Genomic DNA, 15,407 nt, shown 5'->3' on the forward strand with positions numbered 1-15,407 from the left:
CCTCAATATTCCTTAATCCTTTGATAAGTTGATACCAGGTGCTAAAGCCAGGGGGACTCTCCTAAATGAAATTATTAAAATTTCATTTAAAATTTTATACCATCTGTTTTTATAAAAGCTAAAAATGTTATTCTTGAAATAAACAACCTGAGGACAATTCAGATTCTTCCAGGGAAAACAAATGTGAAATAATCCTTAAACTAAAAATGTCTGCCTAAAATCCCCAAGCAAGGTCTGCCACATCATTTTACCCACATTTCAAAAAACAAACTAAGACGGGTATTCCAAAATACAGACACCAAGATGTGTCTGATTATTCAATGATCCTCTCTTGAGCACCTGCTCTATGCCAGGTCAGGTTCCCAGAGTTCGGTAATGAACAGGAGGAAACATTTCCCACATATATTTTAGCTTTTATTTTTTTTTTTTTTTAAAGATTTTTATTTATTTATTTGACACAGAGAGAGATCACAAGTAGGCAGAGAGGCAGGCAGAGAGAGAGGAGGAAGCAGCCTCCCTGCAGAGCAGAGAGCCCGATGCGGGGCTCAATCCCAGGACTCTGAGATCATGACCTGAGCCGAAGGCAGCGGCTTAATCCACTGAGCCACCCAGGCGCCCCTATTTTAGCTTTTATTAGCTAATAGTTCATGATAGTGAGTAACATTAAAGACTAGGCTTTCAAATAAAGACAGATGATACGAAGCAAAACAAACGAAGGTCAGAGAATTGGTAGTGGCCTGGAATGGGAGGGATGTAGTCAGAGAAGGACCCCAAAAGTGGCAGTGAGCAGAGACCTAGATGAAGCGAAGGAACCAGGCATGCCAAGTGCTGAGGGAGGAGTCTTCCAAGCAGACACAACAGTGAGAACTGGACTCTGATGCAGGAATGAGCATGGAGCATTCCAAGAAGGGCAAAGAGGCCAACACACTGGCCGCAGAATGACTTGGAAGACCAGCAGGAAATGGGGTCAGATAGGTAGACAAAGGGCAGATAGATAGGATCTGTAGATACAGTTAGAAATTTAATTCTGTGTATGTCCAACTGTTGTTGGTGGGTTTTGACTATAAAGGTGAGATAATACACGTATTTATAATGTATGTATTGAAAAGATAAGTCAAGCTGTGGGAGTAGGAGTAAACAAGTGCTCTGAGGCAGTTACACGAGTCCAGGGAATAAGTAATGAGGCTTTCAAAATCCTAGGAAATTTCGAAGCGTAGAGCTAGCAGGACTTGCTAATGGAGACAATGTGAGGTGAGCGAAAAGGGAAAAGATGTTTTATCCAATTTAGATGTATTCGTTTCACATTCATATCGTATTCACTTTTTGTATTTCATGTTGTCATGGAGGTAAAAGCTGACACTCAGTGCTGGTTTTCAGGTTTTAGGTGCGAAATCAAATCTGATTTCTAACTGCTGAGTCTTTTGTAAATAATCAATGTCATGATTCTGAACACTGATTTTAGCACTGCAGGACATGTCCAATTATCTTTGGTAGTAGAATAGTTCTCAAAACTCAATTTCATTCAAGTCACATTAATTTGGGGTTACTTTCCCAAATTTTTATGGTTAAAGGTATCATGAAATCAGGCAAAGAGTACAAGAGAGTATCTGTTTAAAAAAGGAAAAAAGAAAAAAAGAAACCTCTCAAACTTTTTTTCTATTTCCCGATCTATCTAGACATGAGATTGCATTAGTAGTCATTAAAAAAATGATAATATCAAAAAAATGATAATATCCTATTTCAGATGTATATCAGGTAGGCCATTAAAGCCTCAATTAAGCCTAAAAATAATATTGAAAAATGCAGCAGCTGAAAAAATAGCTGAATTTTATGCTATAATTAAAATAGAGCATGATGGTCTATAATCTTTGTGGAATTTATCTGGCCGGACTGCAAGAATTTCTATCCAGATGTAAAAAATCTATCCAGATGTGTGCAGGGAACTCCCCGAGGCCTTCACCAGCTCCGTGGTGATGATTTTAAGCTTTCTCAATCACAAGAATAAATCAGAGATTAAGCATTGCACGTTACTCAACAGGGATCCTTCTGGGCTCCTTTATGTGGCATTGAAAGTATACATTTAATTATCATCGTGTAGCACTGTACCATCTCTCTCAGTCAAATACTCACTCTCCTGTGAGTGAGCAACCCAAGACTAAAATGCAATCTTCCTGATTGGAACTTTTAAAAATATTAATATCCACGCCTTAAATAATACACAAGAAATCTTGTTTTGGTAAGAAGAGTATCTTACAAAAAAATAATGGCCCTTTCTTTTTAATGACTAAGCTCTGAAAACTTTTTATATCCTGGCCCTACCAAATCCATGTGTGACAACACCAAGTCTCCAAAGGAAGAGGATGTAGGAGTGTAAATGACTATGGGAAATAAAGATGCTTTTGGGAAGAAAAAAGTAGGTTTCAAGTTTAAACATGTTTCTTTTACCCTTTTATTTTCCTCACTGATGACTGTTTTTTCCAGAACACTAAAGATGAATAATGCATGTTCTTCATGGTACATATAGACTGTAAGGTTGGCTCAGGGTGTTGCAACATTTGGACTCACATCCCACCCAGCCTTTTGCCTGAAAGAAGGATGCTATGACATCACTAGGTGCACTGAAAATGGAACTGTTTCACACTCATGTTCACCCAAAGCACACCAGTGAAAACAGGTCCCTAATGCCATTGCTGAGGAGCTGAGCGGAACCCACTGCTGACTGTTGGAGAGAGAAGCGCCTCTTGTTTTTATTTCCTTAATGAGGTATTCCAAAATGAAGGGGTTTACATGAAGGGGTTTGCATAACTCCCATAATTCTGCAAGTCCCATTTCAAAAGAAAGACAAAAACAAATGGTTCATGGTTCTGTTGAATCAAGTCATGATGTTATATGAATGCACTAACAGTCCGAGATCGTGATGACGTTATATGAATGCACTAACAGTCCGAGATCGTGCTGCTGTAAGGGCACACTCATGCTTGTGAACCCTGGGCCAGAAAGGGAGCGGGTTGTTCCCAGCACTGATGAGCTATGTGTCCAAGAAAGAAGCTGTACCAGCCCTTCCTGGTGGACCCAGCCTCCTGCCTGCCTAACACAGCTGCCCGACACGGGGCTGGGGAGAAGCTCCTTGTCCAGACATGCTGCTCATCCCGGCCAACAGAGAGGAGGCTGTTCAGGGACAAGTTGGGGAGAGCTTGGATCTAACATTGGCTGGGGAAACCTAAGGGGGAAAAAGCCCTATTTTATTCTTTCAATACAGTTCCCAGCAGGAAGATCAGGATAGGAGGTTCCCGCCTGCTCCAGATTAAAGGAACCCGCAGTTTCCAGGTGAAGAAGGGGGGTTCCTTGTCCAGCATTCGCCGGGTCGGCAGCTTAAAGAGCAGCAAGTTACCACGGCAGGACTCAGAGTCCGAGGCTGAGGAGCTGCAGCTGTCCCAGAGCAGGGACACTGTCACTGACCTAGGTAACTTAGAGGAGTGGGGTGCACAGGGACGTGGGGGGTAGGAAGACAGGGCCCGAGTCTCGAAAGGGCTGAAGCCCATTTTCTTACACATCAGGAGCTGGAGAGCAGAGCCACAGGCTAGACCACACATTCAGTCTGCAAACCATACCATCCTTTAGAGCAGGGCTTGAAGGATGCTAGATGTTAGAGCTTAAACCTTAACACACAGGGCATCTGCAATTTTGTCAAGATGCACATTCTAATTGGGCAGGGTCTGGGGTGGGAGCCTCCCCAGAGGTTTTCTGGGGAAACCAGAGTTTTCTGGTTAAGCTAAAGCTGCTGTTTCAAGGGCCACCGTTTGAGGAGTGAGGAGAGAGAGTTTACCTTAGGGAAAGAAAACACTGAAACAGCAAGACAGTTTTTTGAAATCCAGATGTTTGTGCATCCATTCTTGTGATGAGGGCCTTGAGAGCAAAATGTAGAAGTCCCCTTGGGGGCAGCTAGCTAAAGGTCCTCTGTGTTTTAAAACCTCTTTCACAGTAAAAAGAACAAAAGTCTCAGAGAGGAGAGATGGCAAGACCTGACAGTGACCTTCGGGAAGTCAGTTAATGTCTCAGGGGTTTGTTTTCTCCAACTATTCAGTGGGAATAATTCTATTTCTTCCTCGCCTACCCTGAAAGGATGCTCTAAAGATGAATTAAGGGTTGATCTTACTAGCAAGAAAAAGAGTGTGCAAGTATGCCGACAGGACTCACCAGATGCCTAGAATTTAGCTGCCAGGGAGAAGTTAAAGTACATTTTCTTTGCCATTCTGTGCCTGTGTGAGGAGCAAAATAGAAAATCTCCCTTCTTGACAAGTTGTTTCAGAAGTCAGTCAGTAAATGCAGATAAATTATCAATCAAGTCTACTGAAATAGAAGCTAAGTATATCTAATTAAAGAGAGTCTAAAATGGGAAGTATTTCTACACCTATCCACCTTCACCTTTGAAAATAACTAATTTATGCATTAGGTAAGGTTCAGGTTATTTTGGGAGAGAATAGGAAAAAAGAAACATGACTTCTTTTGTTACAGGTCTGAAGTTGTAAGAATGTCAACAGTTAGTTTTGGGGGAAAATATTTCAATTAATTATTTGAATTGGTTAGTTCAGCTTGATCAGTTGAATCAAAATAGGCAGCCCAGAGACATGGTTTTGTCACAGACATGACCAGGAAAGCTTTTAGCTTTGAGGGCCTGAAGCTTTCTTGTATGGTAGATAATGTGAATTCCGGAGAGAGATGTCTCCAGACTTTTCCACAGAGAAGAGTTTAGACAAAAGGATTGTCAAGGATGGTCCACGATTGACCACAGTTGCTTATAAATTCCCTTAGTTTTTTTTTCTTTTTTTGAGGGACCATCCTTTTTTTTTTTATCTAGCTCTGATGGCAAACTTAGGGGGTGTTGAAAGCACGACACTCGCCTTAGTCACAGCAGCAGAAGAGATAGCAGCATGGTTATGGCCACTGCAGGTTGCTCGGTGTCCCTACTTAACTACACCTGCAAGGTCTGGGCAGTCTGGAGTGGATTTGGGCACACGTAATCGATAACTTGCTCATCTCAGCAATTCAAGGACTTGACTCTGTTTCTTCTCGGCTCCCATGTCTCAAAAGGGAAGCCACCATAACAGAGATCATAAATGTCTTTGCAATTGCCTGTTCATCTGGTGGTGAAGGGAACAGCTCCTATTAACATTCCTCCACTAAAGTCAGTGCTAGGCCCTGTTAACCCACTGGGCCATGGTAGTCTGCCCTAGGATTCAAAAGCATGGGCAACTCTACCATACCAACATGCTCTCCAGGGAGACCAAACAATATAACCTTTCTTGGCATTTTTCTTTTGAAGAAGGGAGTCCTTGGAGTGCAAGTGAGCCCAGCATCGAGCCAGAAGGAATGAGTACTGCTGGCACAGAAGAAAATTACCACAGGAGCATGTCATGGCTTCATGTAAGTAGGAATCTGAGAAAGACCCGCGATCGATTTCTTTGGGCACTGAGAAAATCGATGGAGTGAGGACAGAAGAGTATACAAAAACCATCAATCCAGTTTAGCCCCTAAGAAAAACTGTAGGAGGGGCGCCTGGCTCAGTGGGCTGGGCCTCTGCCTTTGGCTCAGGTCATGATATTGGGGTCCTGGTATCGAATCCCACATCGGGCTCTCTGCTCAGCGGGGAGCCTGCTTCCCCCCTTCTCTCTGCCTGCCTCTCTGCCTACTTGTGATCTCTCTCTCTGTCTGTCAAGTAAATAAATAAATAATCTAAAAAAAAAAAAAAAAGAAAGAAAGAAAGAAAAACCGTAGGCTTCTACTTCAGCTATTCAACATTTGAATTCTCACAGGATTGGTATTCTGTTGGATAGTATTCAGTTTAAGCTTAACTAAAACCAAAGTTTCTTTGTTATGGATGGCTTGTAGGTCAATGTAAGTCAGGGAAAACCCTGAGGGATCAGGTCAGGTTGGTGACCAAGACGGCCTAGGCACCACAGAAGAAGCATCACCATCAGTTTTCTACAGGTTACCACAAATGCTAAGAGCAAGGTCATGGCGTCATCCTTGTGTCTGTACAGATCTGATTGTACACCAGAACATGGAGATCTTAAGACAACAAAGGCTACATCTCAAAGGCCTCTTCAGAGCTCATAGACAGGAGGGGATTTCAAGGAAACTTTGGGCATGGATTAGAGTTGAAGGCTTGGGCTGGGCATGAGGAAAGAATGAGAAAGTTAAGGAAGCATAACATCAGATCCACACCTAGCAGCCTGCACTGTTACCCATCTTAGGTATGTTCCTTACCATCTCCTCTCATTTTCACCTGACTTCCTTGTAGGGTCAGGTAAGGGCTGCCTGGTATATGACACTCCTCAGCATTTACAGTGCTGTGTCTTCACAACTGGCTGACCCCCAGAACCTAATTTTGAGATTCTCTGAGGCTGTTTTTAAAGTAAACTCTTTAGTGAAGTCTAACCTACATCTTGAAAAGCATAGAAAACCTATGCATACAGCTCAAAAAATTTTCATAAAGTGATGGTGTGTGTAACCACCAGCAGTTCAAGAGCATTATCATACCTTAGAAGCCCTACACATGCCCTCTAATAGTCACTACCTTCTCCTCACAGTAACCACCATCCTAACTTCTAACTTCATAGATTAGTTTTATCTGTTTTTGAAATACATATAATTGATATCTTATATTATAGACTGTGTTGTGTCATGATTTGTTTGGTTCATATAAGGGTAAATCCTCCAACTTTGTTCTTCCTCAAGGTGGCTTCGTCTATTCTTGGCCATATTCACTTCCCTTTAAAGTCACCTGTAATTTTCTTTCTTTTTCTTTTTTTTTTTTTTAGAGAGAGAGAACACAAGTGAGCAGGAGGTGGGGAGCAGAGGGAGAGGAGAGAGAGAATCTTTTTTTTTTTTTAAGATTTTATTTATTTATTTGACAAACTGAGATCACAAGTAGGCAGAGAGAAGAGGAAGCAGGCTCCCTGCCGAGCAGAGAGCCCGATGCGGGGCTCAATCCCAGGACTCTGGGATGACCTGAGCCAAAGGCAGAGGCTTTAACCTACTGAGCCACTCAGACACTCCGAGAGAGAGAATCTTAAGCAGGTCCTCCATACTTAGCATGGAGCCAAGTGTAGGGCTCGATCTCATGACCCTGAGATAATGATCTGAGCCAAAATCCAGAGTTGGATCCTTAACTGACTGAGCCACCCAGGTGCCCTCACCTATCAATTTCTATTAAAAAGCTTTTAAATCAGCCTTATATTAAATATAAGCATCATTTAATATTGAGGAATTGAGATCTTTATTATATTGAATCTTCTAATGTATAAAGTGGTCTATCCCTCTATTAATTTATGTCCCACCTTTTAGATTTCCTTCAGTAATGCTTTTTAGTTTTCCTTGAAGTATTTGTGTAAGCCAGTGTTGTTTCTTTAAGTAGAAATCTCGATCCAAACATTTCTTCGTGAGATGATTTTTATTATAAATTCAACTTAATAATATGATTCAGACCATTCAGATTTTCTATTTCTTCTGGGAGCAGTTTGAACAATTTATTTTTTCCCCCTAGGAATTGTTAATTTAATTCAAATATTTATATTTATTAGCAAAAAGGTGTTTATAATGTTCTCTTAAAATCCTTTTAAATTCTGTAGGATCTACAATGATGTACCTTTATTATTTCCAGTGTTCATAGGTTATATCTTTTCTTTCTTTCTTTTTTTAAATCAGTCTTGCCAGAAGTAGCTCAGTTTTATTAACCAGAAAATCAGCTTTTGGTTTTGTCATTTAGGGAATATTTGATTTTTGTTTTGTTAATTTCTCCTATTACCTTTATTAATTCCTTCTACTTTCTTTGAGTTTAACATGTATTCTTTCCCTAATTTCTTGATATAGGTACTATATCAAGATTTATATTAAATATAAAACTATAGATGTTCCTTAGGAAATTTAGTTGTATCATGCATTTGATACATCCTATGTTCATTCCATTCAATTACAATATTCTTTAATTTTCATTTTGATCATACATACATATTTAAAAATCCATGACTGCTAACTCCAATATATGAGTCTATTATATTCTTTTAGTCTGTTCCTTAATATGCCTAGTGATTTCATTGACTATCAGGTATGGTGGGTGAAAAATTATAGAAGCACAGTGATGGATACATGCCATTATACATTTGTCAAAACTCATAGAATGTACAGCACCAAGAGCTAACATTAATGTAAACTAAGCACTTTGGATGATAGTGACATGTCAGTGTAGATTCATTGATTATAATAAACGTACCATTCTGATGAAAGATGTTGATAATGAAGGCCACTGTGCATGTGTGGAGGTAAGGGGTGTTTGTGAGCTCTCTGTACAGTCTGCTCAATTTTGCTATAAACCTAAAACTGCTCTAAAACAAAGACAAAACATGGGATTATAGAGGTTCCCAATGATGCTATCTCCCTCCAGAGAGGATTCACCCTATACTTTGGCAGACAGTAAAGATCGCCTCAGTCCTATCAAGGACGAAGTTGACTTGACTAGATGTGTTGCTATCCACCCCCCACAGCTACCTCCCACCCTCCCAACACACACCTCCCAGTTGAAGCATTCCAAGGTTCCCAGTGAGAGTTTGGGTGTGCCCCCAGACTTGATGGGTCAGAAACTCCAATTTTACTTCCTCATCACAGTGAAACTGCCAAAACCTCCATTCTGCTTGTCAGCTGGTTTCTGCTTGGCTGCTTAGTTACTCAGTCAACAAACGCCTAGAAGGCAAGTGCCAAGTCTCATTTCTCCAAACCTCCCTTCTCTACTGTCCACTCAGTTCTTCCCGTTGGCAATTCTGAACTCCAATTTTGATCTTCCAGTTCTCATGAAATCGCCTAAAGCTTTGCCTGCCCCCATGACTGCTTATGCCTAAAGGAGAAATGTGGCATGTACCCACACTGTGCTTACATCAGTCAACACCCTTTCCACATCTTGTCTTTCAGGTCCTGATTGCCTGTGTTAAATGCAATCTTATGCATCCAAATAAATATATTCAAATACATATATTAATATAGATGTGTGTATGTTAAATAACACACATTTATTAACTCATAATTTTTATGGGTCAGGAATCCTGGCACAGTTTAGCTAGGCCCTCTGCTTCAGGCTCTCTCACAAGACACCAAAGTACTAGCCAGGACTGGGGTCTTATCTGAAAGCTTGACTGGGAAAGAATTTGCTTTCAAGCTCATGTGATTGTCGGTAGAATTTCAGTGACTCAAGAACTGTTAGACTGAGGGCCTCAATTTCTAGCTGGCTATTGACCTGAGACCACCCTTAATTCTTTGCTCTGTGAACCTTTCCAACATGGCAAACCCGATAAAGGAGAGTCTGGTAACAAGAGAGAAGTCAGCGTCTTATGCAATCTAATCACAGAAGTAACATCTCCTCACCTTTGCTGCATTCCGTTGGTTAGAAGGAAGTCACTAGGGCAACCCGTACTCAACAGGAGGTGGTTTCGCAAAGGCATTAATACCAGAAGGTAGGATCATTGGGGAGCATCTTAGAAATAAATCTACCTAAAAGACATCCCTGTGCATAATTTTAAAATTATAGATTTCTAGGTCCCCTCCACCCCAGATATTGTACCAAATCAGAATCTTTGTAAACTGAAGTCTGATCATATGGTCATTTGTGTGTTTATTTCGTTTTGGTTATTGTTGCTAAGTTTTCTCAGTATTTCTCTTTATCAGCCAGATATGAGAAAAACAAGGGAAACCTTACAGTTGTTATATGTGCTCTCCCTTACACCAGCATATACAGGAATAGCAGGGATGTTCAGTGAACCTCAGAGAGATCTGGATGTCCTGCTCAGACAACACCTATTTTTTTTTTAACTTTGAAGAGTGTGAGATATTGTTGTCTGAGTTTGACAGAGTGTAGAGTTGATTATTGTTGTTATTTTTCTTTGCCTCAGAGTAAGCAGGGCCTCTTATTCTTGAGGAAATACGTGGCAGCCCTGTGTAGTGAGTTTGACTGGCCTTGTCCATGTAGAAGTACTTTATGTTCCACATCTAGTACGGCACACGGTCTCTCACAGATTAGGTGCTGGGGTAGGAACTGGTTTCATGAAGGACGGATGCATTCAGAAGTTTATGCATATTTCATTAGCCTTGTGGACACTAAAGGCTATTGCCTTTTTCAGAGGGCAACTTCGGAAGTTACAAACTCAAAGGCCTTCATTCCTTATCTTAAAAGAACCATATACCTTAAAACAACTGAGTTCTTGAATCCCACTCGGGAAATCTAGGTGAGGGGAGGATTTGAGCCAGATCAAGCCCCAAGAGCTAGAGTGGCTGAAAAGCTGGAGAAAAACTAATTTGTAGAGAGGAAAAATGAAGCCTCTGTAGTCAGGTTCAGGCTCAGCTGAAGGTTATAGGCCAAGGTAGAAGATGCAGAAGTGTTTTCAATTCCACGTGGGTGGGCTGGCATTAAAGATATCCCAGGACTGTCAAAGGCCAGCCAAATCCTTTGGCAGAGAATTTCTCACCAGTCGCTGCTCTTCTACCTGGTTCCTTCCACAACACACAAGCTGCAAAAATTACGTGGTTTAAGTTTAGAACCTTCATTGGTTCTACTGGGATATCATAACACTGCACTGTCATTGGTTTAAGCTTTTCGAGGTCACTTAACCTTTTCTGGATTCAAAAATCTCTTTCTATCAAGTGTGAATGGAGAGAGCCAAGAGGCCAAGTACATAAAGTACATAAAGCGACTCCGGGTGGTTTCAACGCTGATGGCCTGGTTGAGTCTCGGGAATGTGTGTGTTGCAGGTCATGATCTTGCTCTGCAATCAGCAAAGCTTCATCTGCACCCACGTTGACTACTGCCACCCGCACTGCTACCTGCACCACAGCCGCTCCTGCGCCCGGCTGGTCAGAGCCATCAAGCTGCTCTACGGAGACACCGTGGACTCCCTCCGGGAGAGTAACAGCAGCAGCAGTGTGGCCCTCCGGGGCAAGAAACAGAAAGAGGTGAGTGAACCATCACCTGGTTAGTTATATGCCTCTGGTGGGGAAGATGACGTCCCAGCAATCTTCTCTCTGGAAATACAAATTTCAGGCCACCGCAGGTGTATAAACCAGGTTACAGATCTGTGTGATTTGGAACAAAGATAGAAGGCGAACAAAGAAAGACAGGGGCTTTCTCTTCGTAGCCATGAGCATACGTGGAATTTTTTCCCAGGTTTTGTTTTCTTTCTGGGAATGAATATGAATTCATAGGGGTTGCGGTGATGAGTAGGTCATGGTGGGAGACAGAATAATGTCTCCCCAAGAAGTCTGTATTCTAATTTCTAGAACCTGTGAATAGGTTACCCTTATGTGGCAAAAGGGATTTTGCCTGAGGGAATAAGGTAGGAATCTTTGAAAGGGGAAATTACTCTGAACTTATCCAAGTGGGATCGTTGTCATTATATGGGTCCTTATAAGTGAAAAAGTAGGTAAGAGTGTCAGCGTTAGAGAGGGTGATGGGACACAGAGGCAGAGGTTGGAGGGATCCAGGGCCATAAGCTGCAAGATGAGGCAGCCCCTAGAAGTTAGAAAGATGAAGAAATGGATGATTCCTTTGAGTCTCCCGAAGGAACCCAGCCCTGCCAATCCATTTTAGATCTGACCTCCAAAACCGTAAGATAATACATTTGTGGTGTTTTGCACCACGAATTTGCAGTAGTTTATTACAGCGGTAATAGGAAACTGACATGGTTTATCAGCTTCTTATTAAGGAAAAAGTAATAAATGGCCCAATTGTTCACAGATAAATAATAGAGTAATCTAGGTCAAATCAGACCAAGGGAAACTCCTTAAAGAAACTCTTACATTTTCCAAGCATTCAGCTGCTCTTTCTTGACAAGTACACTGAACAGCTGAGCTGGCAGGAGATGAAGACAGTAACCAGGGCTGCCGTGGTCCTGCCGGGAAAGCCTTGGGTCACCCACCTGCCCCAGAATAGGCGTGATGGCCAAGACGCCTGACCTAGTGCGGCTGGCCGCCCCTGCAGCTGCTCCTCACAAGTGGTTTTACAAAGAGATTTTGATATAATACCTATTCATTTCAGTGAGCATTCATTGTGCACCTGCTGTTGGTATTCTGGGAGAAATAAAAGATAAATAAGTAAGAGGATCCTTCCTCTAAGGAGTTTGCAAGCCAGGTTTGGTGGGGTGGAGGAAGGGTCATAAAATTCAAATCAAGCAACTGGAGAATATGAGCAATAACAAAAAATTCACAGTTGAGTCATGCAGCAATTTGTAATGTTTTAGCACTCACAAAGGAATATTTTTTTAATTATAATACAGTTCATTGAAGAAATTTGGAGTAGTACAAGAGATCCTAAAGAAAAAAGAAAACCTGTATTTCATGCATAAGTGTGCTGTTTGCACACTTATGAAAGATCCAGGATAGGCTCTTTCAGTATTTTTTTTCAAAGCATATAAGTAAGGCTGTAACACAGGTATGTATCACCGACAAAGTGCTTTTTGATTCTTATAAACTTTGTGCAAGAGATACTGTACTCCTCCTGTACATTTTACAAATGAAGAATTGGAGCCTCAGAAGGGGGGACTGTCACAGTCCACATCTGTAACATACTTAGCTAAATTTTAATTTAGAAATATGGAATATCAAATCCAGAGCCTTTTTTTTTTTTTAAGCTCTATTAGAGTTTCAGAGATACTCTATTGTATCTCATGGTATTCAGACTACACATATTCTGAGGGAAAATCTTGGGAATAGATTAACGTGGGTAGCTTCCTGACTGGTAGTGATGTCATAAAAAGAAACATGTAGGTACATATGTGTGTATATATGCATTCAGATATGTAGATACATTTTTATTGAGGTAAGTTTTCCTTCACATAAAAACTCTCTTAGTTTAAGGAGAAAACCACATATGTTGGAATTAATGTTCGTTGTTTGTCATACATACTCTGAGATTTCTTACTGCTCCAACAATACCGTCACCTGGAATCCATATCCATTTTAATCTTTATCCTGGGAGTGGTGGCAAGCTCTGAGAGTTTTAAGATCATCCTTCCTGCAAAATGGGGACACTTATCTCCCTATTTCTCCTCTGCCACTTAATTATAAACTTCCGGGGAAGTGGCAGTCTTGCACACTGTTTCCTATGCGGTACCTACCAGAGTTCCTCTCTTAGAGGGGAGGGACAGTAAGGACTGAACAGCCGAGTGGGCTGTCTAGTTCATGAGTGTCCTCTGCCCCTAGCCCACCAGGGATGCTGGCCAGAAGCAGCAGAAGAGGCTTGCCAACCTTAGGCATGCTTACATTTTAGGAAGGCAAAGAGAAAGTAAAGCAAGAGTTAAGTGGCCTCTAAGCTTAGCATATTTAAATTAGTCATGCAGGTGAAGAGTTGAAAAAATGCATTGAGTCTGCTGCAATAAACATTTTATTTTCAAAATGCCAGCCTCCTGTGCAAGCTCTTTTTTGTTCTCATGATGTTTCCATTTCCTGGGCTGAATCTGTCACGTAAATGAACAATGCCCACATTTCTAGGGCCAAACTGAAAATAGAGTAGGCAATAAATCAAGAATAAAAGCAGTGATTCTGATTAAAATTGAGCCTTATGAGCAATTGATGTTTCATTCCTATTTCCTTTTGAATTGGTTTTTATGGCAGAATATACTTGTGGCAGCTAGTACATTTTGTAACCCATGTAACTCTGATCAATCTGCTAATCTACATTTCAATGCTCAGAGACACACTGTACATGCTGTTAGTCTATTTTAGTGCACTTCCAAGCTTGAGGGGTTTTTATAAACTGTATATTACCTTCACCAAAAAATTCTTTGCTTTTTCCTTTAAATATGTATCTTTAGAAAACACTACTGTGAGACCAAAACCAGGCCATAGGTCTTGATTTCATTTGCTAGAACGTCTCCCCATTCAAATTCACATGTCAAAGATGTGTGAGGCCCAAAGGTCTAGGTTACCTTTGGGGAAATAATTGGACTTCTCTTGGCATGAAATACGTTTCCAGGAAGATCTCTTTCCCCCGAAAACTGACTCCAGTTTTCTTAAATTTTATTCCTTTTTTTTTTATTTTTTAAGATTTTATTATTTATTTGAGAGAGAGCACACAAGAACATAAGCAGGGGAGGGACAGAGGGATAAGCAGACTCCCCACTAAGCAGGGAGCCCAATGTGGGGGGCTCAATCCCAGGACCCAGAAATCATGACCTGAGCTGAAAGCAGATGCTTAACCCACTGAGCCACACCGGCACCCCCAGTTTTCTTGAATTTTAAATACCACATTATTTCTACAATGCTTCTTCATTCATGGCATTTGTCTACTTTTATGCTTACCATGACTTTTCCTTTGTTTGCTTGTTTGTTATCCATCTCTCCTAGTAAGATATGCTGTCCAGGAGGGCAAATGTCAAGGGAGTTTTGCTCCACAGCACATCCCCAAAGGTTAGCCCAGTTCCTGGCATTTGGTTAACTCCTAAGAAACACTCTTGAATCATTAAATGAATAAATTAATTTTTTATTTAAAATCATTATTATGTCTCTCTGGTCAGTAATCTTTTCTTGCAAGAAACCCACTGAAACTTGTTCAAATAATTAGTTTCTTCAAAGGACATAGCAGAATCTCATGAATCCAAGGACCAACCTAAAGAGCCAAGCCCTAAAGGAATGGAAACCAAAGCTGCTGTCCATATCAGAATCAGGCTAGTTTCTCACCTCTACTTCTTTTTGCATCTCCATCTTCTTCCTCATCTCTGCCCCCTGACCAACAACTCCTGCTTTGTTCATCTTGTATGTGACCTGAAATTCTCTAGGTTGTATCATCATTTCTCAGTCCCAGCACCCATCACTACATGAATCAGACTCTGTGTCCCTTAATTCCATAGGATAGGAGTTTGGTGGGCTCCACTCTTTCTCTTTGTGATCCAAACATCATTGGATAAAGCCCTGGTCAGTCAAATGACTGGTTTTGCATTACAAATTTGATCAACAGTGGTCAGAATGAGGAGAGAAGTCACAGAGCCAAATATGGTGAATGTATGTCCAAGACATACAGAGAGAAGAAAATGTCAGTGGTCCAAGATCTACAACAGTCCACAGCAAGCATGCCCCAGGGTGCCTGCCACTTCCTTGGGCTGTGTAGCTGCCTCCCATTGGTAGATTGACTCAACAAAGAATGCCATCCTCTCTTGGTCATACATTCTGTCTTGGTCTTGGATTACTAGTCTTGAGTTTCTTTACATGTCCCAGCTTGATGTGTAATTCCAACCAGCATAGACAATTCACCATCCAGTGAAATTTCTTACTTTTCCATGAAACACTAATAACAAAAGATGCCTTCAGAACTATCCTCCTTCTGCATCCAGGAATTAGTTCTCTTCTGGCCAAGTTTTACATCGAGTTATAAA

The 15,407-nt window shown here is 41.1% G+C and overlaps 1 protein-coding gene across 4 annotated transcripts in view; it reads left to right on the forward strand.

Moving 5' to 3' along the window:
- The window catches only part of UNC80 (unc-80 homolog, NALCN channel complex subunit), a 227,977-nt gene that overhangs the window by 120,590 nt on the left and 91,980 nt on the right, over positions 1 to 15,407 (forward strand). For 2 of the 4 annotated variants that reach the window (XM_046019110.1, XM_046019111.1), the window contains exons 27-29: positions 3,260 to 3,463; positions 5,324 to 5,424; positions 10,795 to 10,995. In XM_046019110.1, the coding sequence (XP_045875066.1) occupies positions 3,260 to 3,463; positions 5,324 to 5,424; positions 10,795 to 10,995 (506 nt within the window). The remainder of the gene's footprint in view (positions 1 to 3,259; positions 3,464 to 5,323; positions 5,425 to 10,794; positions 10,996 to 15,407) is intronic. The other 2 variants (XM_046019112.1, XM_046019113.1) reach the window with 1 other exon arrangement.

This window comes from Meles meles, chromosome 9, assembly GCF_922984935.1.
Source record: "Meles meles chromosome 9, mMelMel3.1 paternal haplotype, whole genome shotgun sequence".
Classification (NCBI taxonomy): Eukaryota; Metazoa; Chordata; class Mammalia; order Carnivora; family Mustelidae; genus Meles; species Meles meles.